General features: G+C 40.7%; 3 protein-coding genes across 4 annotated transcripts; 2 read left to right on the forward strand and 1 right to left on the reverse strand.

The window, feature by feature from the left end:
• The first annotated feature begins 3,761 nt into the window (after positions 1-3,761).
• Positions 3,762-6,577, forward strand: rad1 (RAD1 homolog (S. pombe)). Its single transcript, XM_073478580.1, has 7 exons — positions 3,762-3,810; positions 4,112-4,313; positions 4,421-4,529; positions 4,656-4,813; positions 4,965-5,065; positions 5,232-5,330; positions 5,652-6,577. Exons 2-7 carry the CDS (start codon positions 4,119-4,121, stop codon positions 5,827-5,829), a joined length of 840 nt encoding a protein of 279 aa, XP_073334681.1. The 5' UTR covers positions 3,762-3,810; positions 4,112-4,118; the 3' UTR covers positions 5,830-6,577.
• On the reverse strand, positions 6,498-9,607 carry bxdc2 (brix domain containing 2). The gene is made up of 10 exons (XM_073478579.1): positions 9,428-9,607; positions 9,108-9,219; positions 8,931-8,974; positions 8,777-8,847; positions 8,639-8,688; positions 8,471-8,544; positions 8,013-8,063; positions 7,517-7,618; positions 7,235-7,363; positions 6,498-7,122 (listed from the first exon to the last, which is right to left on the reverse strand). Exons 1-10 carry the CDS (start codon positions 9,575-9,577, stop codon positions 6,880-6,882), a joined length of 1,026 nt encoding a protein of 341 aa, XP_073334680.1. The 5' UTR covers positions 9,578-9,607; the 3' UTR covers positions 6,498-6,879.
• An 800-nt stretch (positions 9,608-10,407) lies between these two features.
• dnajc21 (DnaJ heat shock protein family (Hsp40) member C21) lies at positions 10,408-17,386 on the forward strand. Of its 2 annotated transcripts, none has more exons than XM_073477378.1 (12): positions 10,408-10,832; positions 11,860-11,953; positions 12,276-12,399; positions 13,085-13,216; positions 13,320-13,624; positions 13,718-13,860; positions 14,070-14,163; positions 14,635-14,808; positions 14,897-14,945; positions 15,067-15,221; positions 16,120-16,207; positions 16,359-17,386. In XM_073477378.1, the coding sequence occupies exons 1-12, from the start codon at positions 10,736-10,738 to the stop codon at positions 16,518-16,520; spliced, it is 1,617 nt and encodes a 538-aa protein (XP_073333479.1). In that variant the 5' UTR covers positions 10,408-10,735; the 3' UTR covers positions 16,521-17,386. The 2 variants fall into 2 exon arrangements, with proteins under 2 accessions (XP_073333479.1, XP_073333480.1); XM_073477379.1 differs by having other exon boundaries at positions 10,418-10,832; positions 16,117-16,207.
• Positions 17,387-27,422: the final 10,036 nt, after the last annotated feature.

Consider the following 27,422-nt stretch of genomic DNA (forward strand, 5'->3'; position numbering starts at 1 on the left):
CTATGAAACTTCAGCCGTCTTTCCATCCTTACGGGGCTGAGTAGATAATGACTTAATTGTCATTTTTGGGTGAACTTATCCTTTAACCCCCTACTTTTAAAAGATGGTATCTGCTCAATCAGGATATCTCAGAGGTGGGAGGACTTCAAATATAAGGGTGCATATTGCATCATGTATTCTAACCATTTCAAGTATATTTTCAAATATTTTCAAGCACAACACAACACAAAATATATGATAATTAAATATGTATTTACTGTAATTCAAAATACTCCCCATCGTTGAGTGTAAGCAATGGGCCTACTATAACGAGCATGCTAACAGGCGGATCCAGTGGGATTATAATAAGCACCTCTGTAATTAAAATGATAATCACTGTTGCATGCAAGAAACTGCCAGGAGCTTATGTAGGCACAGAAATAACACAAGTTCGGACACTGCAGGGATTCTTATGTAAGTAAAAATAACACATCCAGCTAATGAAGACGCCACCGACCCCCAGGGGCCAACGTCAGGTCCACATTAGTCCACAGTGTTTCTTACAGTTTGCAACATCACATTTGTTTTACACATTTTGTTGCATTGTATTTATTTCCTCATATCTAAAATATAAATCTCTGCTTTTTTCTTTTTTTTTTACCATTTCAATCCCTTTCCTCTTTCCTCTGATTTTATTTCCCTCCATCTGTACTCTGTCCATCAGTCAGTCTATCTCACCTGTGTTCAGGAGGTTTACAACATTTTTCCAGTCACTGTCTCACTTGTTTTGATTTATCTTGCTGGTGATTGCTGAGTCGAGACCAGTATTTAAGAGTTGTATCATTCTGCACTGATTGTAATGAATGGTTCATGGTTGAAAATGGGAGTAATGAACACAACACTGCAGTTCACCTCAGGGCAGGACATCATCCTTGTCAGTATGTGCTCACTTGTGTAGATGCTGCCATCTATTGGTCGCTCACAGTCAGGACATGAGTGACATATTTAACCGGTGAGATATAAACCGCTGCTGAAGCACTTCATTAAATTAATTCATGAAAAATGAGTCACATTGTCCTGATTAGTAACTCAAACACCTCAAATTTAATAATTACATTTTAATAGAAAAGTGTGACCGGTAGCCAATAAATCCGACTTGAGCTGTGGGACTTCATTAAGATCATTATCAGCAGAAAACTACGGTGTAATAAAATTATAATGTCAAGTACAAGCATTAGCAGATGTTAAGGATAATTGAGATCCATTTGCACAAAGTGTGGCTCAGATAAAACATGCCCTTTTTAGGAATATGGTCGGTTTAAAACTATAAAAGAACATCAGAGTCTAGTTAAGCATGATTGTTTTTTTAAAGGGGCACTCCACTACGTTTACACATGAAACTCGGTTCACAGGACTCGATTCATCCTGTGAAGAGTTTTGTTGCCTGAATAAACATCCCTAATTTTGCCATTAAGATTAAAAAACAGAAAGCTTGCATTATAAACACACTCTATGTTGCATATTGGGAAATGTAGGCTCCAGCTTGGGGAGCTTTTGGCGCTTGACTCATACTCCTGGGTAAAGGTCAGGATATCTCAGCCTTTTTTAAACTATCTCTTATGAGTTCCCTAACTTTATGGAAACGCTGAAGCGATTTAGTACTCTACTTTTATTATTCTATCTATTCACTTGTAAAGCACTTTGAATTGCATTTTGATTTGTTTGAAAGGTGCAATATAAATAAAGTTTGACTGGTTAATTGATCGATACAGTGTCTTGAATGACTTCTAGACAAGTTTTGGTATGAACTCTAACACTCCACTTGACCTTTGGCCTACTTCATGTAAGATGCAAAAAAAAAAAAAACCTGTACAAGGATGCTTTAAAGGATCCCTTTAAATTTGCAAACCTTGGATTCACTCTCAATCAGCAGCTCTTTTTACTCTGAGCAGTTCATCATCATTTTATTCACAACCAACAAGAGGTGCTGATGAAGCCACAGCCAGCAGCCACAGGATGTCACCACTGAGAAGACTCTGGGGACCACATCTGTAGCCGTTAACGTGTATGAATATGAAGAAACAGGAACAAATGTGTGGAGAGATTTTCACTGGACCTCACTCCTCAAATTTGTGATGTGATGTGATCACATAAACAAAACAAAAAACCCACATGTGACAATATATTATTGTGCCCTAAAATAGTGAAACTATGTATAAAGCTTTTAATTAAATCAGTGTTCTTGAATCTCCGAGCGCATACAGAGAGCACAGCACACACACTCACACAAAACGTGTCACTGACAAGGATTTCTGTTACTGTTAATTCCCTGCAGGCCTCTCTGGGGAGTCATGGCAACTGTTCACCAGGCTATTCTTTTCTTTAAATAATAGACTGAGGTTTCACTCACTGACTGAGTGAAACCTGTATGCTTTTATCCTGTATTTTGGATTTGGGAAAATATAAAGATTTTTTTTTTTACAACTATTCAGGATATCCAACATTATGTTGTACGCTGGGCTTCAGGGTGTGATGTGAGATGCTTCGAGAGCGCTTTGTCACCCACCACCGTCACCGAGCAGCTTCACATCCTGACGAGCTGATTGTTATTCACAACACGTCTGCGAGGATTCTCAGCCTTCCACGTCGTGAGGTACAGTAGAAGAGGCTCTGTTCAAAAATCAAGAAACATGGCCGAGGACTCTCACACAGCAAGCTCCCAGCTGCCTTTGGCCTCCTACTTCGAGAGGTGATGGCGATTCCAACCCGGACCAGAGCTGAACGAAAACAAGTTACATCTGGAACATCTGGAAGCAAACACAGGAGGACTTCAGGGAGTTCACATCCATCAGAGAAGATTGGACTGTTTAATTATGTGTCAGCCAGTCGTGCAATTAAAAACATAAGACAGTGGTGTCTTATAAAGTGGTGCAAATCTTAGGAATCTGTGGATCTGAAGGTTCTGTTGAGAAAATTAAAGGGGCACTAAGTAGTTTTGGAGAAGAAATTCAAACTCTGAGGTAAAAATACAAACTCAGAAATATCCGTCTTGTCCATAAGTGAATAGACGAGCTGTTCTCAGAGGAAAATAAGGTCCCCAGAACACAGTTTGAAGCTACAAAGGTTGCAGGGTCCGCCACATATAAACAAAGTAAAACAGTATGAAAATGTGTTGTTTCTCTATTCAGTTTGTTTAAACATAAACAATTAGTCAATGAAGACATTTCTCTTCTCATTAAAATTTCTGCCCCACATCGTGCACCTTTAAGCTTTGGCATTTGCGTGGAAAAACTAGAGCTTCAGTGGTAAAAGAGTGGAAAGAGGAGCACATGGGAAGGCATCTCCCTACCCACGTCTCTGCTGTCATCTGTTGTTCTAACTAGGCTGAGATTGGGACATAAAATCAAGGTAAACATCAAGACAATCCATGTCAGTAAGGAAATTTGGAAGCTGCCTAACTCTTTGGGGTTGCAATTTATTAACCAGACCCATTATGAGGTGTTGTAAGCCTTACTTTGTATTAAGTTAGACAAAAACAAGAAATAATATGTCCATATTAGACAGTAAACAAACACAGTTATACTCTAAGTAAAGTAAGAAGACGCAAAAAACTGAACTTTCTATCAAATTTGGCAAAAAACTAGAAATACAACTGTCCATTATCTAAAAATATGGGACAACGACAGGTCCTGGCCTGCAGGGGGCAGCATTACGCCTCACAGTGTTTGGTACACCCTGCCGGAAATACAATAGACGAAGAAGAAGTAGTGGCAATGGCGGTAAACTACTGTCAATAAACACTAAAGAAGACGAAGAGGGGGAAACTACTTTGTAAGTGACTTTTACCACTAACATTTCTTTAAGTTTATTTACCAGGAATGCTATAAAGTGGATAGAAATATATGACACTGGACTTAGCTGCTGTTTTTGTTTGTTTCAACTCTGTTTACATGCGATTCGTTGACATATAGCCTAGCTTAAAAACATGTCAACAACAGACAACAACATGACAGTTTCCTGCCTGAATGATACAGATTACACGTCCGCTGTTCATTCGACAGTTTAAAATCAAAGTTGTAATCAAAGAAACATCCCTTTTATCGATATTTTTCGCCTCCTGACTACTTCTCAGAGCCACAATGCCTCTGTCGACCCAGTCGCAAGCCGACGACGAACAGTACGTGTTAGTGGCCAGTCTGGATAATGCTCGCAACCTGTCCAACATACTGAAAGCGATCACATTCAAGGACCATGCCATCTTCAGCGCTACACCCAACGGGCTGAAGGTGACTGTGGAGGACTCCAAATGCCTGCAAGCCAATGCCTTCATCCAGGTGTGTTTTAATTTAAAGATGTAATAATCCCTGCACTTGTTTATTGGGTAAACACTGAGGAAGTGATCCAGATTAATCTGTCAGCAATCTTCTGTTTTTTACTCCAGGCTGATATCTTCCAAGAGTTCACCATAAGGGAAGACTTAGTGGGCTTTCAGGTCAACCTCACCGTGCTGCTGGACTGCCTCAATATCTTTGGAGGGAGCACGGTACAAGGTAAAGATAAAGGAAACTTAAATTGGAGAGCGAGCATATGTTTGTTCATCTTTCTCAGCCCTAATTAGATGATCTACGTCTCAGGTATGGCTCAACATTTTCATTATCTCCCTCGTGATTTTGCAGGAGTGTCAACAGCCTTGCGGATGTGCTACAGGGGGTACGGTTACCCTCTGACCCTGTTCCTGGAGGAAGGCGGGGTAGTGACCGTGTGCAAGATCAACACGCAAGAGCCAGAAGAGCCTGTTGACTTTGATTTCTGCAGCGACAACGTCACAAACAAGGTGAACTTACACTCACGTTATTTCATATCATGGAAGAGATATACATACATAGATAAAAGCAACTCTTGAGAGGTGTATGGCAGCATCTTTGTGTTTAATGCAAACACTGCATATGTGATTACTACTCATGCACCTCTGGCTCTTTTCAAAGGTGATCCTGCTGTCAGAGAGTCTGAAGGAAGCCTTCTCCGAACTGGACATGACCAGTGAGGTGCTGCAGATCACCATGTCCCCCAGCCAGCCATTCTTTAGGTGTGTGTCAAAACTAAAATGCGTTTTAAAGCATCCCTACCTGTTCTGCAGTATAATTTTTAGGCTTAATTTGGCTCGTGATTATATTTGTAAAACCCAAAGAACCATTTATATCTGCAAGGTATCACTCTTTTTACATTGTTGTTTGATTTGTTCTGTTCCTCAGGTTGTCTACATTTGGGAACTCTGGAAATGCTCATTATGATTATCCCAAAGACTCCGAAATGATGGAGCTGTTCCGATGCACCAAGACACAAACTAACAGGTAAGCAAAGAGAAATACACTCCACTGCTCGTCTTGACTCGGAGAACTGGAGACAGGAAAATGTGTGGAACTTATTTCTAATTAATTCTTATAGCATTTCCTTTAGTTGCTGTATGTTGCTCTGTCAAAGTGGTGATGGACTTATCTCTTTAATAGAGTCTTAGAGCATATGATGACACAAGTGAGGGAATTGGGATGCACCCCCTGGTCTTACATTATGATGTTCATGTGTAGTACCAGACACTGAACCATGTCTCTATATCTGCCTGTGATGAGTTTTATTAAAGCTCCACATTCTGTCCCCTCTGTGAACTGTGACAGGTACAAGATGTCCCTGCTGAAGCCGTCCACCAAAGCCCTGGCTCTGTCTTGTAAAGTCTCCGTGAGGACGGACAGCAGGGGCTTCCTCTCTCTGCAGTACCTGGTCAGGAACGACGACGGACAGATCTGCTTTGTAGAATATTATTGCTGTCCTGACGAAGAGGTGGACGAGGAGTGATTACAGTCCGTTGACTTCCACTTTAAATGAGCACCTTAACTTCAGTGGTGGCCAGTCGATTTGAAGACCAAATCTACCAGTAGAGGCAGTGCAACCAGTGGGTGTACATGGGAAAGAATGCTGGACTTGATGGACAAAGGACACAGTGGCATTGTTGAAGAATCAACTGGTTCAACAGTCCTGTATGAGTGGAGCATTGCTACTGGATTGTGGAAAGATAATGTCACCTAGCTGGTCTTATGTACAGTTCAGACCACTTTATACTGAGTTAATTTCATGATCATATGTACAGTTACTGTATATTGTATTGTTGTAAATATGGAGAGACCTGGGTATTTTGGGACTCGCCTGTAACTAAATGAGTTCACATTTCAGTTGCAGCCACGAGCTGTCTGTGTTCAGTGTTTGGTCTCATGTTTCTGGACCTTCTCTTGCCTTTTCCTTTGATTCATGCAGTGCGCTGGTTACTGGGTCATAAAATAAGACTTGATGCACTTACATATTTTTCTAGATCAATAACTGATCATCAATTTTCATATCCTGATATACCGTGAAAACTTTATATCGCTGCAACCCTACTGTACAGTGCATCTAACCTCTGTGGATGTTACATTTCTCTGCAACAACACTGACAAGAAGTTTGAATTATAGATCAGATGACACCAGCGGGATGTTTGAAATGTTTTATTTCCATGAAATAGAAAACAACCGTAGTCACTCAAAAGCAATAAACAAGTTTTTCTTTTTATACTTATGGTATATTTCATTTTATCAAAAGGATGAGCTTATTTTAAGACCTTTATGTCAACCTACTGAAGGAGGGAGCAAAATATATATCGTGTGAATCCACAAACAATGGCAACAGACTTGGAACACAACATGTAAATATGAGATTTTTTCCTAGTACTGTCAAATATGTAATAATACGTCAAGTCTTTAACCCAACAAAAGCTCATAATATTGGCCTGAAGACCTGACTGCACTGTTGTGCTACATTTTCTGGAGACAGCACTGAATCATGGCAGTAGTAAAGCCGATCAGTCCATCCAGTTACCTGCGTGCCATCCTTTGTCTTTTGAAAGCTTTGTGTTTGTTCTTCTTCACCACTTTGGGCTCAGGTGCCTCCGTCTGGATGTGAATAGGCTTCTCATCAGCGGGTGTCAGGAAGACGTCCGCTGTGACATCCCTGGACACATCCTCCTTCGCGTCAGCCCTCTTCATTTTCTGTAGCTCCTTCACCATCTGCTTCTCGCGCACTCTGGCTGCTGCCGCCAGTCTGATCCCTCTCCGGTACTGAGGGTGTGTGAGAAGAAAAGTATGATGTAGCATAGCCATGCATCGGGCACATTCACTCAGGGATTCAATAACGTGCTTAAAATGTAAACGAGCATGAACTGGATTTTACCATGTTGGGGGACTGGAAGCCTGGGTTTTCATACAGTGTGGGCCCTCCAAAGCTCCCCTGAAAGATCTTGATGAGGTTGAGAACAAAGCGAGGACCGATCTCCACTAGAGAGGCGTCCTCCTCCATAATCTGAATGAGACACAGAAATTAGTGCAAAGCAAACACATGCAAACAGAAAGAAAATAAAACAGTAGGTGGCTGCGTTTCACGTAATGCAAACTATGCTTACTAAAAACAACAATGTTAGCAGTGAAGATTTTGCCAAGAACAGTGAGACTTTACCTGGTAGTTTCTAAACCATATCCTGTTTTCTGCAATTGTGAATGTGAAGACATGGTCCACAAAAGGCTGGCTCTTAGGGTGGTAGCGTGGAGTAGCAAATGTCTGCGACAGTAAAACACAATGAGTACTTCAGATATACAACCTACTCAGCTCCCAAACAAACAAAACAAAACATCATATATAACATCAAGAAAACGTGGATTTTTAGTGTTTTAATCCCAAAAAAAATAAATAATTATATATATACACATTTAGTCATTTGCTAAATTTAAAATTGTTCAGTATTCCAGTATGATAACAGTGATCGGCTTTGCATTACACTAACACAATGTCATGTTCTGGCTTCAGCTGAACAGAAGATGACATTGTGTAAATCTGTTTTGTTGATATTGTGATGCTAATTTGAGAAAGAAAAAAGTCTATTTTGCAAGAGAATTAACAAAAGTGTATTTAGTATACATGCATGCATCTTCTGACATCCATCTTGCGTACACACCTGAGTGAAGAGCTCCTTCAGTAAAGCATAGTGGGGCTCCTTGTCAAATTTCTGTAGAAAAAAAACAAAAAAAAAACTTCACTTAATGAACTGTCAACATATAAAAATACATATTCTAGGCCTTTGGTCAAAGCAGCTTTTTTTAATGTTCTGATTGCAACTGATTATTATTTGGTGAAGCAATCAACAGAACATTAATTGCCATCCTTTTTGTAATTAATGAATAATTTAGGTCATTTTTTAAGCAGAAAAGCCAAACATTTACTACGATCAGAGGACTTTGGCTTAGGACTTCTGTGATGAGCATTTTTTACAATTTTCTGACAATTTATAGTGTAAAGGTTGCAGCCCGAGTCGTACCAATTGAAATTATCCAGTGTCGTGTTCAGATGGAAATACAGGCCCTTGTGACACACAGCTCCCCATCACAGATATATAGTACTAACGTGACAACTTACAGGATCGAACGAGAGCAGCGGCCTGGATCCTTTGAGGCAGTTTCCTGTCATCTTGAGTTCAGCCAGCGTGTGAACTGTGGAGGAGACAATAACATAAATCAGTTTTTCCCCATCGCACATGGCAGGTGTTGTGTACTGCGCTTCACGACTACACCGGAAGAGACTTACCGTTCTGAACCAGGAACTTTGCAGAAGGTCCATGAGGGCTGTTTGCAATCCTGTAAGACGAGAACATTGTTCACTTTGCTTAAAGTTCACAAGGCCACTTCTACAAGGTCAACTTTAACGTTTAGATCAGACACTCACCACATATAGAGGTCCTGCTTCTTCTTGGCCTCAAAAAACAGGCATTTGTTGCAGTTTTTCATTTCACAAACCTGGGAACAAGCAGATCATTAGCTATGCTGTGATGCATGTGATTATATATGAAGTGTGTGCATATTTTAAGTAGCAAACCCACCTCATTGACAACAAACAGCTTGTCCTTTCTGTCCATTTTTGTGTCTGTCAAAGAAAAGAAAAGGCTGTTATTAGGACATTAAAATTAACTTTAATACATTTTGTATTAGTCAACATAAGCAACAACTGTCAGCACATGCAGGTGGGTCAAATACTGCTGTGTAAGACTGAGACTGACCTGCTTTTGAATGAGGCATTATGGCCCTCAGGTCCTGCATCAGATGTCTTGTTCTGAAGTTGATGCCTCTTGAGGAGAAAATGAGAACCCTTTCCTTGTTTGTCCATTTGCCCTGTTGGAGAGGATTAATAGCACAACATCAAAAACAAAGGAACACATGCTTAAGATGGCGGCACGTTACACAATTCGTTGTTTTATAGCTAATAACATTAAACAACTTAGTTAGGGGAAAAAAACACAGCACTCCATTTGTATTGGTGAGCTTAAGTTAGCTAACTAGCTAACAACTTCAGAGGCTGACAACAAGCTCGAGGACTCACCAACGAGACCGGTGGCGGAACCGTGAATTCATTCGTCTTCTCCTGTTGGACCTCCTCTGGTGATTCGCCTCCGTCGGCCACAAATTTGACTTTCTTTGCCTTTTTGTCCTGAGGAGCCTGTCCTCCACGTTTTCTCTTAAACGCAGACATGTTTGGTTTGCACGCCGACACAGATCTCGCGATGCCAGAAGTCGAACGACACACGTGTGGACGGAGGAGCGAGACTGACCCCTAGTGGCGCGGAGGTGGTACTGCAGGGCACCACACACAGAAACTATCATGTTTAGTATAATTTAGTTTTAAGTTTATTTCGGTCATTTTCCAACTTATGAAACGCAAATTCACTGGTTGATAGACAATAAATTAACTTTAGGATTTTTCGAGCTTTAGAAAACAAATCAATCAAACAAACAAACAGACAAAAACAAATAAGCAAAACAGGACCAAAAAGGTGTAGACTGAAGCCTTAGTCTATATGTATGCGTGTGTGTGTGTGTGTGTGTGTATATATATATATGTATATATATATATTTATATATATATATATATATATATATATATATATATATATATATATATATATATATATATATTCGCCTACTCTTGTATTACATTTATACTGTTATACTATTTTTATTGTGAACATAAAGGCATTGATTGATATATATACTTTTCCTGTTATGATGTTTCTTGTCATTAAACTTAATTGCAAGCGAAGTGGACAGTGTGTGGCGGGATTTCTGATGATATACAAAAATCCCATTTTATGTATACTATGTATTCATACTTCTGTTTTAGATTTGTTAATCATCTTGTGTTTAAATATATATATATATATATATATATATATATATATATATATATATATATATATATATATATATATATATATATATATATTATTTTGAACTGTGGGGGGCAGCAATGTGCGATTAAAGCTTCAAATCTGCCGAAAGGATAAAGGAAAGAAGAGCAGATCTCGCGAGATTTAGCGGCACTTGAGCGCACAGTTATGTCCATTGCTTGAGGTCCCAAAAAACCGGTCGTGGTAGTCGTGACAGGCGTATAACAGGCTGTTATTCATTGATAACGGATATTGGACTTGTTTGAATATGTAAGACTAAAACAATACAATATTGTTGCCGTCACTTTTGAAGTCTGAATTATTTGAGGAGGTAGAATAGAGATGCTGCCCGGTCGCTAGCATGCAGTTAGCCAAATGCTAAAGCTAGCCGGGACAACGTGAACAACATTTTTTTTTCTGTGTATTTATTCTCGAGTAGAGTTTCTCCTGACAGTTAGCTCACAATGAAGTGTCACTACGAAATCCTGGGCGTGAAAAGAGACGCAGGAGACGACGATTTGAAGAAAGCGTATCGTAAATTGGCATTGAAATGGCATCCAGGTAAGTTGTGATAGAAAGATAATGGGCTTTTCTTTTTAGTGTACAGGTGTTGTCAGTGTGTGTAAAGTGATAGGTAGTGTTGGCAAAGAATGGTGTGGCATGATCTGCAATTTTTTATGACTTTGGTTTGTCATGAGAACCTGATATAATCTGATCTAATGAGAGCAACTACATCTGTGTGTGTAGTGTTATTGTAGTTAATATAGTGGATGTAGTTCATTTAAGCTTTTCAAGTAAAGCTAACTAAAAGAAAGGCCCCCCTTTTAATATTGTAGCTACACGTCATTACATATTGATTACGTGTTGTTTATTTCCCTTGGTGACCTAAAGTGCCTTACTTGTCTTGTGTCTTTCTAACTCTCGAGTTAGTCATCAAAACACATTGATTTTATCTATATAGCCCACAATCACATTGCGTCAGTGGGCTTTACAATCTGTACATCCTCTGTCCTTAAACGGAGTGAGGAAAAACTTGCCATATTGAGAAAGAAAACAACCTTTTAACAGGGAGAACAGGATAACCTCAAGATAAGCCACAGAAGAAGGATCCCCCTCTCACAGGACGGACAGACATGCAATAGATGTTGCATGTACAGAACAGAGCAACAAAGTTTACAACATTTCATTGAGTATCTGATGCAAGTAAAATATATGTGAGGAGTAGTGATCCAGGAGGATGACTGAGCAGGTTGAGGAATCACCAAGAGGTGCTAGAGTCACACCACCATGGGAGCCCAGGGTATGACAATCCAGATCCATCAATATGTAAGGCAGCGGGAGCCAGGAGAGGGAGAGATTCCCGGGGGAACCTCTCTAAACCAGGGTGTAGATTTGTTTGATCGTCTTATTTTGGTAGAGACCGGTGCAACAGAATCAAGGAGAGAATTAAGTACTGGATTAAGGTCATTTGTGAACTTTTCACTCTCTACTTTTTCATTCTTCGACAAACATATGGTGCTGTTAACTAGAATTGTACATAATTGTCAATAAAGCTTGTTGACAGCTGTTTCTCTTCTGAAATTTCCAGATAAAAACTTGGACAATTCTGAGGAGGCGGCGGAGCATTTCAAGCTGATCCAGGCAGCTTATGATGTCCTGAGTGATCCACAGGAGAGAGCGTGGTATGTACAAGTTTATTCAAACTTGAAAAAAAGTTCTTCCAGACTCACAATATCTTTGCAGTTCTATTTATAATCATTTAATCAAACTCAATCAGTCAAATGTTATTTGTATAGCACCTTTCATACAGGTTAGTACAGTTCAAAGTGCTTCTCAGATGAACAAGAACGAGTTTAGACCGTAATGAAATTAATAATAACAGTACAATAACAGATAAAATACAATAGAATAACATTTTGCAACATGAATAAAACAAAAAAACAATCAAATATAATAAATAATGTTTATAAGTCACTGATGCCACTGTCTCTTTCTGTGTTGCAGGTATGACAATCACAGGGATGCTCTGCTGAAAGGAGGAGTGAGTGGAGATTACGAAGATGACAGCATTGACCTGCTGCAGTACTTCACTGTCACCTGCTACTCTGGCTACGGAGATGACGAGAAGGTTAGTGTTCATGGTCATGCGTGCGAGGATCGTGTTGCTCAGTGCCCACAGATGGTTACATCAAACCTTCAGCCAGGTCTTTTCTTCAAATAAGGAAAATGCCAAAGAAACATCTTTCAAACATCATCTAGAGTCACAGTATGTGGAGAATAAATCAATTATGTTTACTTTAAGATATTTGGGCGACATAACATGGCTCTTCACTACTTTTTTTTATAAGAAAATGAACTATTTTTGGGAGGCAACCCCATAAATAAACACAGAGATGAGTATGACTTATGAATAACCTAGAAATGGATTCATAACTCAGAACACTCACCACATAACCTGACTGTCAGAGTGACCCAGGAGTTGTGGCACCGCACAGCTAAATAACAGGTCTTGTTGGATGAGTGTATGAAAGAGTGATTAGATTATAAGGAGGCAAATAAAAGCAGGGCCAACATTAACATCAGCTTCAAGAATGTGCGCACGCTGGAAAGTAAGACCCAAAACGTTCAGTCTCCATTAAAGTATGTGAGAGCCAAGGCCAGTCCACAAAGACGACACAAGATGTGATGAAAACCAGGTGGAAAAGCACTTTCAGCACTTGCTGTTAGGTTAAAAATGTTTTGTGCTCTCGGAATATTTATTTTCTCTTGTATTATACTCTCGTTTTTAATCCACACTCACTCTCTCCCTGTAGGGCTTTTACACAGTCTACAGGAATCTCTTTGAGTCCATTGTTAAGGAGGAAATGGAGCACGCCAAGGTGGAAGATGAGGATGAGGACGAGGAGTTTCCTCCCTTTGGAGACGCTCAGAGTGACTATGATACCGTAAGCCGGCCCCTCACTTAAAACACTGAACTAAAATATTAATACTGAACCATTTTTTAGTCGGCTGGTGTACTTAATCAGTCTTTATTTTTCCATATTACAGGTAGTGCACGTGTTTTACGGCTACTGGCAGAGCTTCTGCACTCGTAAAAACTTTGCCTGGAAGGAGGAGTATGACACGAGGCAGGCCTCCAACCGCTGGGAGAAAAGGGCCATGGAGAAGGAGAACAAGAAGACCAGAGAAAAAGCCCGAAAGGAGCGCAACGAGCTCGTGCGACAACTCGTGGCTTTCGTCCGCAAGCGCGATCGCCGCGTGCAGGCCCACAGGAAGCTGGTGGAGGAGCAGAACGCTGAGAAAGTCAAGAAGGTGGAAGAGCTGAGGCGGAAGCAGAAGCTCAACCAGGCTAAGTAAGTCGTGGACAGATAGTTTAGTGAATTGGATGCTTATTTTTCTCTGTTTCTTCCTCATACTTATAATACTGAACTGTATGTCCATCCAAGACTGGCAGAGGAGTACAAGGAGCAGAGCTGGGCGGCCATGTCTGAGCTGGAGAAGGAGCTGCAGCAGATAGAGGCTCAGTACGGAGAAGAGTTTGGAGATGCATCAGAGAGTGAGGAAGAAGAGAACAGTGAAGAGGCAGGAGGTCAGTGAGGCTGTGTGTTTGAGCATCAGGGGTTACGGTATGCTGTACTTGCAGCAGCTGCATCGGTCAGCCGCTGTAGCTTCACATCAGGGCTACAGAGATTTGAACTGACAAGTGATGTTTAAATAGAAGTTGGTTATCAGTTAAGTATAAAGTACTTGTCTTTTTATGTGTGTAGTTTTTAATATATACTGTATGTACTTTCGCAGATGCAGATCAGCCTGATGGAGATGAACTGACAATCGACTATTATGATGACCTGTACTGCCCAGCCTGTGACAAATCCTTTAAGTCAGATAAAGCGTGAGTAACCTCCCACATGCTCCACCCCCCTGCTGTCTTCTACACCTACATGCTTATTCGCCCTGCAAAACTATAAATGATTTTAGCAGCATTTTATAGACTTTTATTTATTTTTTATTACCTTGTTGCTGTATGTGGTGAGAGGATATGTATTCCTAACAATGCACCTGTACATGAGAGAAAACCTAAATAATCATAATTGAATTAAAAGGTCAGTCGTTTCTTTTTTAATTGATTTGGTTCGGACTCATCAGTTTGAAGATTTTCAATTCACTCATGTGCGTTTAATTCCAAAAACCAGGAAATCACAATGTAATAATATCCAAAATCTCAGACGATATAGACGATAGTCTCATATCACGATAACGATATGATATTGTTAGATAGTCCAGCCGTACCTCACACACTTTTCAGTCTTATTGATTGGCTTTTACAGCTCTTTTCATTGTTTCTTGTCTTCTCTCTCTACAGTATGAAAAACCATGAAAAATCCAAAAAGCACAGAGAGATGGTGGTGTTGCTGCGGCAACAGCTGGAGGAAGAAGATGATTTACTTGGTTTGAACCAGGATGGGAAGGAGGGAGGAGAGGAGGAAAAAGAGCAGGAAGAGGAGGAGGAAGAGGAAGAAGACAAACCGAGGCAAAAGTAGGACATCTGGATGTGATGATAGAAAAGATTTGCCTACTTTTCACCTTAGATGTCTTCACTGACGTTTTTCTTTCCACCGACGCAGGCTGTCCAAAAAGCAGAAGAGGAAAAAGAAACAGCAGAAAGTTGTACAAGTGAGTAATATATTGTCTTTGTTTTCAGTGGTTGTCCTTGGTTTCATGTACTTTTAACCCCCTGTAAAAACAAATCTTTCTTAAACGCCCTCTCTATTCAAACGCTCCTTCCCCGTAACAGACTGCTGTGGAGGTGGAGCAGGAGGTGGAGGAGGAGGAGAAACCAACGCCAACCACCTGCGAGGAAGAAGCCCCCGAGGAAGATGCCCCCGAGAAGGCAGCCGAGCCTACAGAGCCGGAGAAGCAGGATGATCCCCCTCCCACAGAAATCAAGAGGTCAGTCAAGGGTGTTTCTTTTTTTGTGCCGTCTCCTGATCTGTGAAGTGTTTTGATACCAGATTCACTGTCTGCTTCTCTGTTCAGAAGCATGTGATGGTTTTACCTCATTCTGCTCAGTAGGGACCAAGAAAACTGCCACAGTAGGACTTCATTATTTTGGCCATTTGGGGGCAGCAGAAGAAGCTTAAAACAGAACATCTGCAATGTTATGGCATGTTATGTTATCAACTTGGGAAGTTGTTACAGCGAGTCTGTTGGCAATTAATGGCCTTTTTACACACCCAACAGACACTGAGGTGTTAGTATTTATTAAGAGTTGTGTTTGTGGCGGCCTGAGTCTAATTTTCACTGATGCTGGGTGCTCCATCGTGTTAATCTCACTACATATGCTTTGTGGTCCTGGGCAGATGTTGGGCAGTTGCTTTATTAGAGCTCTTTTCCGGAAACAGATGCCTGTTGAAAAGAAGCAATTAGCCAAGAGATGCTTTAATGCTCCGTCGAGATGTTCACATCACATCACTGCTCTCATTTGTATTTGATACTTACATTGTATTACTCGGTCTGTATTAAGACTAAAATTAGGCCCATTTTCTCTTTTTTAACATGTGTTCCACCTCATTATACTTGTGAAGATGATTGAGTTCCTGTTTTCAGACAAAGATTTTAAAGTTATTTTGGCTACAGCACATTTTTAAAACGGTTCAGACGTTTTAATTCAGTCTTTAATGTAATAAACCAAGATTTTAATGAATGAATGAATAAATAATCCTAATCATTAATGGTCAGCTGTAAAGGCCTAACAGGACTCAACTCTATGAAAGTAATGGAGGATGCAACACCTTGCAGTGTAGAATCTGATGTTTATGTTTCTGTTATCTAAATGTTGCCTCAGCAGCTCCGGGAAGCCAAAGGGAAAGAAAGGAGGTGGAAAAGATAAGCCGAAGAACGTCAAGTCAAACACAGGAGGAGAACAGGTTCCTGAGGTTTGTACAGTTTACAGTTCAGTTAAACAGCATCAGTTTTGACATTTTCATCCCTTTCAGTTATCAAAAAAACCTCGTTACATTGTTTTACTATAAGAAAATGTTCCATACTTGTATTTTTAATTCTTTTTTTCCCCATTTCCACCTCCAGAAGGAACTAATCCTCCACTGCGTGACCTGTAACAACGAGTTCCCCACCAGAAACAAGTTGTTTGACCATCTGAAGACCACCGGCCACGCCTCACCTCTCTCCTCAGGCGCTGCTCACAGCTCTATGAGCAAAAGCAAAAAAGACAAGAAGAAGAACAGATAACACATCTTTCATCCGGGCCGAAGAACCTGAAAGAGTTGGACTCTGCAGGGACCCGAGAAAACAACACTCTGAGAAGTCTCTCAGGAGGAATGAAAACCAGAAGAAGCCTTTCTGAAAATGGACTTTAATGGACTGGAGTGGCTGACGGAGAGCGGATAGTTTTTTTCTTTTTGAATTACGCAATCATGTTGAGTGAGACAGCTGTGTATGTATGAGAGACTGCTTTTACTGTTCTTCCAGATTGGAACGACTGAAACGTTTTCTGTACCTTTTTCAGTAACTTATGAAACTCACTGCACTGATAAACCAGTGGACAAACAAGATGTGCAAAGGATACAGCTTTACCCCCGTTATCAAAGATGTTCTGATACCATTTTTCCTTCCTGATACCGATCTGATACCTGAACTTTGTGCATTCACCGATACCAATTCCCGATCCGATACCAGTGTGTTAAAAAGAATTATGTATATGATTATTTGTTGAACAGCTGTATTCTACCCTCGTGTGGATGTTATGTTATGGATGTGCTTGAAGTTACACAAGTCGCTTGCCGTTTATGGCACTTAGCTACCTTGTGCAAGTCTGTAAGGGTGCATACAGGTGTACAGGACACTGCTGGGAGGTAGCACGATCCCATTTCTATTTCTAGTAAGTAAATGATGTGCTATTGGTGCACTCACCAATACTAATTTCGGCATTACGGGCGGTATCAGAGGCATGTCGATGCCGTCGGTATCAGAATGACCCTAATTGTCAGATCCCTCACTGTTTCTGGAATCGTCTCTCTTGGTTTGTCATGAAGAGCCGTGGTATTACTGCATCATGAAAATAAAAGTGATACTGCATGTCGGTATTTAAACAACAACTCTGTAATGATTTGCATTAATCCAAGCTAGAATGGCACTCATTAGAGCACAAGGCTCTTCCCCCTTTAATTCAATCAAGTCTAATCCAATATCAAACTTGACAGCCCTACATTTTAAACCATCTGTGACTTGCTTCAGTTAGCTTTGCACAGAAATGGCAGGTAGCGATGTCCTTCAGAGGGAGACTTTTTACTTTGATACTCTGAGTACATTTCAGAGCCTTTACTTCATTACTTTTACTTGAGCAGAGAAGTTGAATCAGTACTTTTTACTGCTTTTACTAGTCTTTTTTTTCTTCTACTGTAATACAGAATATGTGGACTTTTTACACCTCAGATTTTTTCATACATCAAAAAGGTAACACTGACTTTAAATGATATTTTTCATTGAATTTGCTGCAATTTCTCAGTTTTTACTGATATTTTAATTCAGCCATCTCAATAATCATACTCATTTTTCACAACCATTTTTCTGGTCTCCCTGCATTCCCCCCCAAAAGGACACACTTATAGTTTTCATGTCGTGTTCTGCATTAGGACCTGATTGCAGCGGATGCAGCGCGCACATCTTTTTCTCTTTAAAGGATGTTTTCAGCGCTGCGAGATGAATTTCCTTTGGGAGAATAATGTGATAATATGTGTGGTCTGTTTACAGTTTGGACGGCGGGGGGGAGCAGCTGAGCCGGAGTCTTCTGTGACCGATCAATAAGGTTGTCATCACCTCAACTTCATTAAAGAACCGACCCTCAAACATAACGTGTCAGCAGCCAGAAACACACCGCAGCTCAGCAGGACAACAAGACGACTGGACTGGAGCTCTTTCAGCTGCTCCCTCCAGATTTTTTCAATGAAGATAAAGTTTTCTTATTTTCCAGCAGAGAAAGTGTGTGTGTGTGTGTGTGTGTGTGTGTGTGTGTGTTCCCCTGGAGAGCGTGTAAAAAAGGTCTGACATCACTGATGATGCAAATGGTTTTTTGAACTTCTTGGCTCTAACCAGTGTCCAGTCCACTGCAGACAGAACTTGTTACTTGAGAAAATACCTTCGCTGCCAGTGTTTTATCTGACCCTGTAATGCGGATTTCCACATCACAAATCAGACCACTCTAAGACCCCATTACAGCCTTTGGCGCAGTCATAAAACAGAAGAGTTATGATACACAGTAAATCTGTAATAACCAAGCGTCGGGTCAAATTTATGTCTGTAACCCAGCGTCACAAAGAAATCTGAGGAAGAGCAAAAGAGGAGGGACCCCTCTTCTAAGACAGACAAACAGAAGAAAGATGTCGTGTGAACAGAGAAGATGAGGGGATTTTAAAGTCTGAGATTGTGGGCCTCCCCGCTGACAAAGCTTGGAGAAGGCGACCCCTCACCCCTCCCTAGTTTACTTCCTCAGTTTCACAGTTCCTGGATGGGATCGTGATCATGTTATTTGATCCCACAGAAGCTCAAAAATAGAGCCAACTTAGCCAAATATTGCTGTTTGACACAATTTCAGATTACAACAAGTAGTCCGAAGGCATTTATTAACTTCTCACTCTGGGAAAGTTGGAAAAAACTGTAAAATCCCCCACAACTTCTGTATATTTGAAGTAAAGGAACAGTTCACTCAAAACTGAGTGAGCCATTCGGTCAGTTAATGTTTGGAAAGTCTAGAAGATTAAATTATTTTGTCTCTATTCAAGTTAGCCAGGCGCTAAACCGGAAGTACGCCGACTTGGTTGGCGGAAATCTCTATCGCGCACACTGTATCGGCCGCGGAAGATCCGGGTAATTTCATACCCTGGAAGTCAAACTTTTTTGGCTTCGTGTACCACTGAGCAGCTTTCCAACGCTGTATCCAGATTGTAATTGTTAGATCCGTGCTTCAGACGGGGTGCACACCAACGCTTTTAGCTCAGAGCTACAGTTAAGATTTGAGCTTAAAAGAGGGTGTAAATAAAGCCTTTCAAATCAATTTGGGATCTCAGGGCTTCCGGAGACTTCACCATTTACTTATTACTTAAGTATTAAACTCTTCAAAAATAACATTCTTGGATTATCCTTAAAATTCACAAAGCTGGAAACAGGCTGAAAACGTTGACTTTTTACAGCTACATGGTCGTCACAAACATAATGGTGATGTTATAGACGATGCACGCAGATTAAACTAGCCAACAGTATAGAAACAGCAGTAAAATGACACACACACATTAATGCAGCAGGAATATCAATCCAAACACATCAGATATAAAACACTGCACAATGACTACTGTACTGGAGTGTTTTCACAGTGTGGTGTTATATAATAATGACTTGTTTCTTCTTATGTGAAGTAGCTGTTTTTACTCCAGATCTCCCTGGTTGGGTAAAAGTGAAATATAAAGTAAATAAATGTTAAGGGAACCATCTCCTGGAGGTTATCCTCAGAAGACCCCCCCTGCGTCTGGTTTCCACAGAGCCTGATGCGTTCTCATGGAGGCGAAGTGAAACTGCAGCCAGCAGCTGCACGCTGCCAGCTCACTGAGGCTGATTACACAATTTACCCCGAAAGTTTCATACACAGGAGACGGCTGTGTGTGTGTGTGTGTGTGTGTGTGTGTGTGTGTGTGCGCGCGCGCCTCATAACAAAAGCACAGAGGGTTCATTCACTGGTGTCTCCTGGATCCAATTTAAGAGAACTGAGAGGGGGTCTTTACTCCAACTATTGTCTTTCTGTCGTTGGATTGCTCAACATCCAGTCTTTGTCCCTGTCTGCTCCTCCGAGATGTTACTGTATGCACATACATCTTCAGAGAGGATCCATCTGAACGTCTTTAATCCTCAAAGTGTTCACTTCTCCTGTGACGACAGCTACGATGAAAAATAGTCACCGATGACCTTTGAGCCACACTAGATGGATTTACGTTTTACACATTCATTCATGGTGCTCAGAGGATGAATCCCGTTAACTTTGGTAAAGGACATTGGCGTGCAAATGGTTTTCCATCTGTCGTCTGTCAAGCGGTATTGAGTTTGAAAATATAAAATGAAGTAAAAGATGTAAAGATAACCTCTGTAATATTGCTAGCTAGCTGCCTGGGTGGTACTGCTCATGTGCAACTCTCAACAGAGATGAGAAGCAAGCGCGCTGTCTGCACTCCTTATGTACCTCCATCGTCTGCTCTGGACAAACCAAATACTCTGAATTATATCAATTTAAACTGTTCAAATCAAGGTCTGTCGTTTTCACTCGATGGAAAAGATATCAGCCATGTGAAAAAACTGCGTACACATGCTACTGTTGGTGTAAAAATGGTCTGAACACAGATATCATCTCCATAGTGGGACTTTATGATGCTGTAGCTGCTCTCCATGCAGGACAGCTGCTTGCACTTCTGGTCCCACTGACAGCGGCTCAATCGAGGCCCCTTCACCAGTAAATATCCATAATCCCCGCCATGTTACGAGACCCCTGAAGACCCCATCCAGGCCCCCTACAAAACTAGGCCAGCCCTAATGAACTCCACTGCCTTCATTTATGGACTGAGCTTCAACTGGGTTGATGGTGGGAGGAGAGGGAAGAGGAAGAGCAACAACTGAGAGGGAGTGTTCTGCTTCACAGCAAAACTTCACAGTAACATCTCAGGTTAACTGTCTTGACCTGAACGCCCCCCGTCCAAACCTGCTGCAAGGCACCGTTAATTCATCTCTGTTGACTGATAACAGAGTGGAGGTCCTTCAGTTTCACTCAATCAAGTTGACTTTTTAATAGAAAAGGATGACAAATATTTTTTTCTGAGAATCAAAGATGGTATGAACCAACATCCACAGATGTTTAATAAAATCTATGGAGGCCCACAGGGGACTAGGGATTAAAATGATAATGGACATAATTAAGATTATATAAGCAAAGAGAGAGCCCCTTCCACTCAATTTTATACATTTAAATGCAATGTTTCTAACAATTTAAGGGTGAAAATGACACATTCAAAGACTTGACCTGCTCCAAAGTGGACATTATTCAAATGTAGACTCAAATTTGAAAATTAGAAAGCATCATTAACAATGCAGCCTAATTTTCCATTTGTGCGAGCATTATTAAAGTCACACTGAAAATGATAATGCAATTTTCTAACAATTGAATATGAAAACAGTGTTTAACATGATGTGGAAAAAAAGAGGTTTTTCATTTCATTTGTTTCATCATCAGCCTCGTCCTGTAAGTTGCAGTGATTTGAGCTCTCTTGGCAAACATACTGTACTGTGCACAATCCACAGCCACTCACTTTATTTCAAATAACTGCCGTGAACCACAGATTTCTTTGCATTTAGCAGCCATTAGTGGATCTAAATCTTTGGGTAATTGTGGCAGAAGACCAGAACAAAATCCACCTCCAGTCGATCTGCAAGCTGAGCAAATTCTTCTAAATTGTTCAGTAGGACCTCCCAGCCTGTTTACACACAGGCAAGCGTTTTCAGCGGTTATCACTTCAAAGCCAAGAGCTGTGGCTGGACATACGAGCCAAACAGGCTCATTAATGTCACCAGAATTTACTCTCTGAGGTAGGACTGCAGCCGGGCTGTGGTGAAGCTTTTGGCAAAGTCTTAATGACTAGCTGTTGTTCTGGATCTCTGTACAAGTGTGTGGGTTTCTGATATTATAAAATAACCATGTTGGGAATAAGTGTTCTCACTTTAAAGTGCTTGTAGCCAATACTGATGGGTGGTAATAACGCCGACAAGCATCCACAAGGAAAAGGCACAAAGATCAGATTTAAAGATCGATCTTGGGATTTTATGACGACACGTTCTCGCGCCCATCTTGTCAAATTCTGTAGCTTGGTCAGTTTTGGACTTGAAGGGCTCTGCGGTATATTATATGCTAGACCTGTTTGTTTTTTTTCATGTTACATTATGTAGTTGTTTCAATAACTCAGTTCAGTCTTGTAACTTACTGTGATGTAAGTGTTACAGCGTTAATCACAGAAGTGACCGGGCTACTGTATTTGACCCACTGGGAAAGAAAGCGGCTTGCAAATGAAGGTTTGGTTTAAATATGAAAATCAATTTTTTTTTAACCCGGCCCTCTCTATGAGAGCTGACTGAATATCTTCGAGGTTGTGGACAAAACAAGAATTGTGGCTTTGGGAAACACTGGTCGACATTTTTCACCATTTTCTGACATTTGAAGGCCAAACAGCAAATTGATTCATCGAGAAAATGAGATGAAAATAATCATTAGTTGCGGCCCTGGACATCCCTTTAACAGATGGATGAGTCCAGGATTGTTCGATGAGAAGCTCTACAGTGTGACAAACACAGGACTGAGAGAGACCGCAGAGAGCTGCAGTCAGGTGGTCAGTGGTTCTCCTCAGGCAGACACTACTAGCAGGAAATGCTCGTTACCCAAAGACGGAGCTGGAAGTCATTACTGCAGGATCCAGCCCTAAAGTGTTTGACGCATGCACACATTCAAGCACATATGTCTGCTCCAGGCTATGAGGTGCGGGCGATGCTAAAGACAGGCGGAAGGAAGGATCCCTGAGTAGTCCAGAGGAAGATGAAAGTGAGGAGTTACAGTTAATGACAGAGGAGAGGAGATCAGAAACCGAAGGCCCCGTGTGGATCTGTCGGGAGTCTATTGGAGCTAATAAGGCTGGGCTGTCTGGTCGGGCCCTCTGGTGATGTTGGGAGCCACTGGGAAATATGTTTCTGTTTATCTGATGGGTTCCAGCAAGTACTAAAGGTTGGATCCACTATGTAGTCAGCCACTTTCTCAGTATGCAGCACTGTGGAGTGAGTTACTGTTTGTTCCAGTTAATGATGAGTGATTTCATCAAACAGAGGAGAGATGAAGCAACTATCATTTGGTTCATTTGTTTGGTTTTTTTCAGGTTTGGTCTTGAAAAGACTGAAAAGAAAAGTTCCACTCAGGACACAAACCTCAGTTTCCTGGTTGAAAGTCCGGCTTCGTTTAAAGGTTGGAAACCACCAGTGATCGCCTGATTGCTTGCATTTCTTGGCCCATTTGACATTGTTGTAACCACTGTCGCCACTTTCCCAGATCTCAGCAATTACTTTGGTGATTACAATGTCATCCAGCCTCATTCCCTATTACGTTGCAAATGTCTGCTTTCTGCCTGGAATGAATCCATGTTTGGCTGCACAACTCCATTCAGCTCTCCGTCCTCTGCTTCTTCTTCTTCTTCTTCTTCTTCTTCTTCTTCTTCGTCTTCGTCTTCGTCTTCTTCTTCTTGCCAGCAGGTTTAAACATTGATTTTTGTCTCTGGAAAGCAATTTATTATTCCAGACAGACAGAAGAACAACAATCTGTGAATCATGAAAATACCTTTTTAACATACAACTTGTTGCTGCATAACAGCTAAGAAACACCATTTTTTTCCCTCTGAGGTTTGTGAAACATTTGCAAACTCTATATGGACAAATGTCGGAGTACCGTGCAAATTGCTGAGATCACACGCAAGGTTAAATGTTATCAGAACCAATCGAAATTCTGGCCAAAACCAATAAAAAAAGGTCCATGTTGTACTAAAACAGAATCGCCCTTTAAAGCAGAGTCTTGTCCACCTTCCAAACACTGTACTTAACTATTCAGATCTGATTTTCTCTGCCCATTCCCATCGACACCCTCCTCACCAAACAGAGACCAGAATCACATCCCTCATGTGCCAGTCTAAACAAATGACCCAGGTCCTGGAGAGAGCGCCAGTTTGTTGACCTATTCTATCGCCAAACCCTCAGAGATCTGTCACGATCGACCAGCCTGCATCTCAGTGAATAAACTCTTTATTCTGAACAGCTGCTGTGATGCTGACTGGTGAGAAATAAATGCGCATGCAATGCTTCAAAGACTGTTTAGGGGTCGACTTCATTTGGTGTATTCAGGAGCAGGTTGGCCAACACTTTAAGAGTTTTAATGGCAGAAAGAAACAACAGACAGAGAAACTCATCAGATCTTGAGTAACCGAGGTTCACTCAGCCAATACAAAGAACATTTCCAGGAAGTTGCCAGAGTGTGTTTGACCACAAATCCAGCTACATTACAGTTCAGACAAAAGAGGATTGTTTTACAGATATTTTGCATATTACAGTTGATTGTACAAAGTCAAATTAAAAGTCCTTCGAGGCCCAGCGTTCTCCAAAAGTACAAGAAGGATTGATTTTTATCTCATACAGACACAGTGGACTGAATATGTAGGACAGTAATATTACCAGCAACCCAGATTAATAAAAAACAATAACAAAGACAAGCCTGGATGTGTTTACATAGACGTCTGGAAGCTAGTTTGGTTAACTGATTGGGGCTGCATTATGAAGGCCTGTGGGCATGATGGAGGACGTTGTACTGACTGTATCAGTGCCTCTAATTAAATACAGATACGGCAATGTTTTGATTCTTTGTATGCAGTTGATTGAGTTTAAGAGAACCCCCTCAAAAAAAGCTATTTCAACATATGTTTGTGGGAAAATCAAGGCTATTAATATGTTTTACTGCAACCCTTTTTTTTCAATACGACCACTGGGGGGCGCCTAAGTCAAAAATGTCTTATCCTATACATCGTGGCTTTAATTTAACATGCATACATACATACATACGTTGCTTGTGATCCTGTTATATCTTCCATCTGAGGGTTATTACAAACAAGTAGGACACAGAACCTGACGGACATCCAGTAAGATAGAAAAGAGCCTGAAACATGCATGGTGAGAAATACAAACAGATAAACAGGAAGGAATTAATGTTGGAGCCAACTTGGAATATGAGCAAACACAATAAGCACAAGCATCATTACAGAGTCTTTTTCTGTTCGAGTGTGCGTTAGAGGAAACCAGTGATCCCAGTAGCTTCCACCACTTCAGGCGAGGAAATGTAGCCAAGTTCGAGAAGCACAAAGCCCCATCAGAGCCGGCTTTTTAATACACAGTTTATTATAATGATGGCAGATTTACTAACAAAACTCAACAGTCGTTTTTGGAAGAAAGGCTCCTGGATTTCAGATGGACAGAGGAAGCTTCTAGATGAAGCTGATTTCTGTTGGATGGAAGTTTCTTTCCTAGGGTGGAGAAGTCATGACTTGCCCTCCTCCCCCTGTGATTGGCTATTACTATTGGCTGTGCTTTTTAAAAGCACCTGAACGCACCAAAGTCAGGAGAACGACTTCCCAACTTGGAGAAATGGGACCAACCAGAGGAGCACCTGAAGGCACCTCTAAGTAACCGTTAGTTGCTCTTGTAGGTAGTAAGCTAATGAACTGAACATGCGAACGTTGGCAGCTAATGTTACGTCAGACAAGCACGCCATTCCTAACAGTTTTTCTCTCGTGTTTTTGGATCGGAGAGGCTGAAACAGACACTCTGCACTTTTTGTATACAGAGTATTTCTGTTGCTAAAGCTCCATGTACACCACTTAGCTAGTTACAGTGTGGTTACAGATTAGTGAACGGTCAGTTGTAGCTTTCCAGGCAATTGTGGTCCTCTAAAAAAATAAACAATTGAGAATTTCCTCTGACTGAAACTTCATCTTTCCCACAGTCCTACACACATGCTGTCATGCACTCAGAGGCCACCTGAGAGAGCTGCACAGGTTAATCTCCGATGTGAACTGCAGTCATGCATACAGCGATGAACTACACACATACACATATTGTAAATCCCTGCAGAATAACAGCTGATTTAGGCCTCAGTGTGTGTGTACATGTGTTCCCCTAATAGAAGGCGCTGTAATGCCCGAGCAGCCTCTTAAAGCAATTATTCTTGGAAAGACTGTCTGTTTGCAGAACTCAAATCATAGTCTTCCAGTAATCCCTTCATTTCCCTCCCATCAACATGTGGCACACAGTTTGTTGCCTTAGCCTCACTGACAAGGAAACCAAAACAACACAGAGGGACAAGGAGAGAGGCCAGATCATTATTATAGAACTTTAACTTGCTTCCTCTCATCAGATGTCGCAGTTGTCTCTGTCCTCAATATGCAGATATGTTGTTATAATTGTGTGAAACACAAAAAAGTGTTACTTTTGCTGTATGAAACACACAAATTAAGTCTGACTGAGGTTTGTTTTTTCTTCTTTCTTCTACCATTAATCATCTGACGACCCCTCAAATTTATCAAGTGACCTTTTGGAGGGGCCCGACCCCTAGGTTAGGAACCAGTGGACTAAACTGTATAGGACCACAGAATGAAAGCCTGATAACATGGGATGCATGGTTTTATGCTGTAATGTCAGTAGGATTTAAACATAGTTTTAATGGGTTTTAATGATACATAATATGAACAGCAGTTTTAGCTGTGTATTATAGGCATATTATATGAGCTGAAGTTATATGAGCCTTTGCCAAAATGTCTGCAATATACATTAATTCAGCCAAAATGATCCAAAAATGAAAGTTAAAAAAAACATAAAATGTATCAACAGTTGCATGAGGGTCTTCTTCTATTTTATATGAATATTTATTATGAAAATTATACAAATAAGACACATCTCTTTCTATGAAATTTTACTGCTTCTTCTATTTTATATTATATATAAACATATCAACATAGAAAAGTGGTTATAGCGAACTGAACGACATGTTTTTACAGTTTTGAGAGGCATGATATGGGTATGTTTGTTTATTGTCAGGAGAACTATGAAGAAGAAACAAACACAACTAAAATTCAAAATATTCATATAAAATAGAATAAGAAGTCAAATTTAATAGAAAAAGAGGTGTGTCTTATTTGTCCTATTTATTAATACAATTCGGCATTAGTTTGGAGTCACTGGGTCACATGACATGGAAGTTATTGAAAATAAAAGCTGAATTTTCATAATAAATACTCATAGAAAATAGAAGAAGCTGTAAAAAGTAATAAACACAGGTGGATCTTATTTGTCCCATTTTAGGATGATGCAAATTATATTATTTGAATTTAAACTATACACTATACACTACACTGTGTATAGTACTTGCTCCAACACTGCATATTGATATCCTCGCTCTGCGACTTGTTATTTTAATTTGAGCAGCTGTGTCGCTTGGTGATGACGTAGGAGCCGACTCGCCGGGTGCAG

This window comes from Pagrus major, chromosome 12, assembly GCF_040436345.1.
Source record: "Pagrus major chromosome 12, Pma_NU_1.0".
Lineage (NCBI taxonomy): Eukaryota > Metazoa > Chordata > Actinopteri > Spariformes > Sparidae > Pagrus > Pagrus major.

Coding starts and splice junctions, on each gene's coding strand:
- rad1 (XM_073478580.1), top strand. CDS start 4,119: ATGCCTCTGTCGACCCAGTCGCAAGCCGACGACGAACAGTACGTGTTA. Junction 4,814..4,964: donor GCGACAACGTCACAAACAAG/GTGAACTTACAC, acceptor CTCTTTTCAAAG/GTGATCCTGCTGTCAGAGAG. Junction 5,066..5,231: donor CCCAGCCAGCCATTCTTTAG/GTGTGTGTCAAA, acceptor TCTGTTCCTCAG/GTTGTCTACATTTGGGAACT.
- bxdc2 (XM_073478579.1), bottom strand. CDS start 9,577: ATGTCTGCGTTTAAGAGAAAACGTGGAGGACAGGCTCCTCAGGACAAA. Junction 8,975..9,107: donor AATGCCTCATTCAAAAGCAG/GTCAGTCTCAGT, acceptor TTTCTTTGACAG/ACACAAAAATGGACAGAAAG. Junction 8,848..8,930: donor AGCTGTTTGTTGTCAATGAG/GTGGGTTTGCTA, acceptor GCTTGTTCCCAG/GTTTGTGAAATGAAAAACTG.
- dnajc21 (XM_073477379.1), top strand. CDS start 10,736: ATGAAGTGTCACTACGAAATCCTGGGCGTGAAAAGAGACGCAGGAGAC. Junction 10,833..11,859: donor GGCATTGAAATGGCATCCAG/GTAAGTTGTGAT, acceptor TGAAATTTCCAG/ATAAAAACTTGGACAATTCT. Junction 14,809..14,896: donor GAAGACAAACCGAGGCAAAA/GTAGGACATCTG, acceptor CCACCGACGCAG/GCTGTCCAAAAAGCAGAAGA.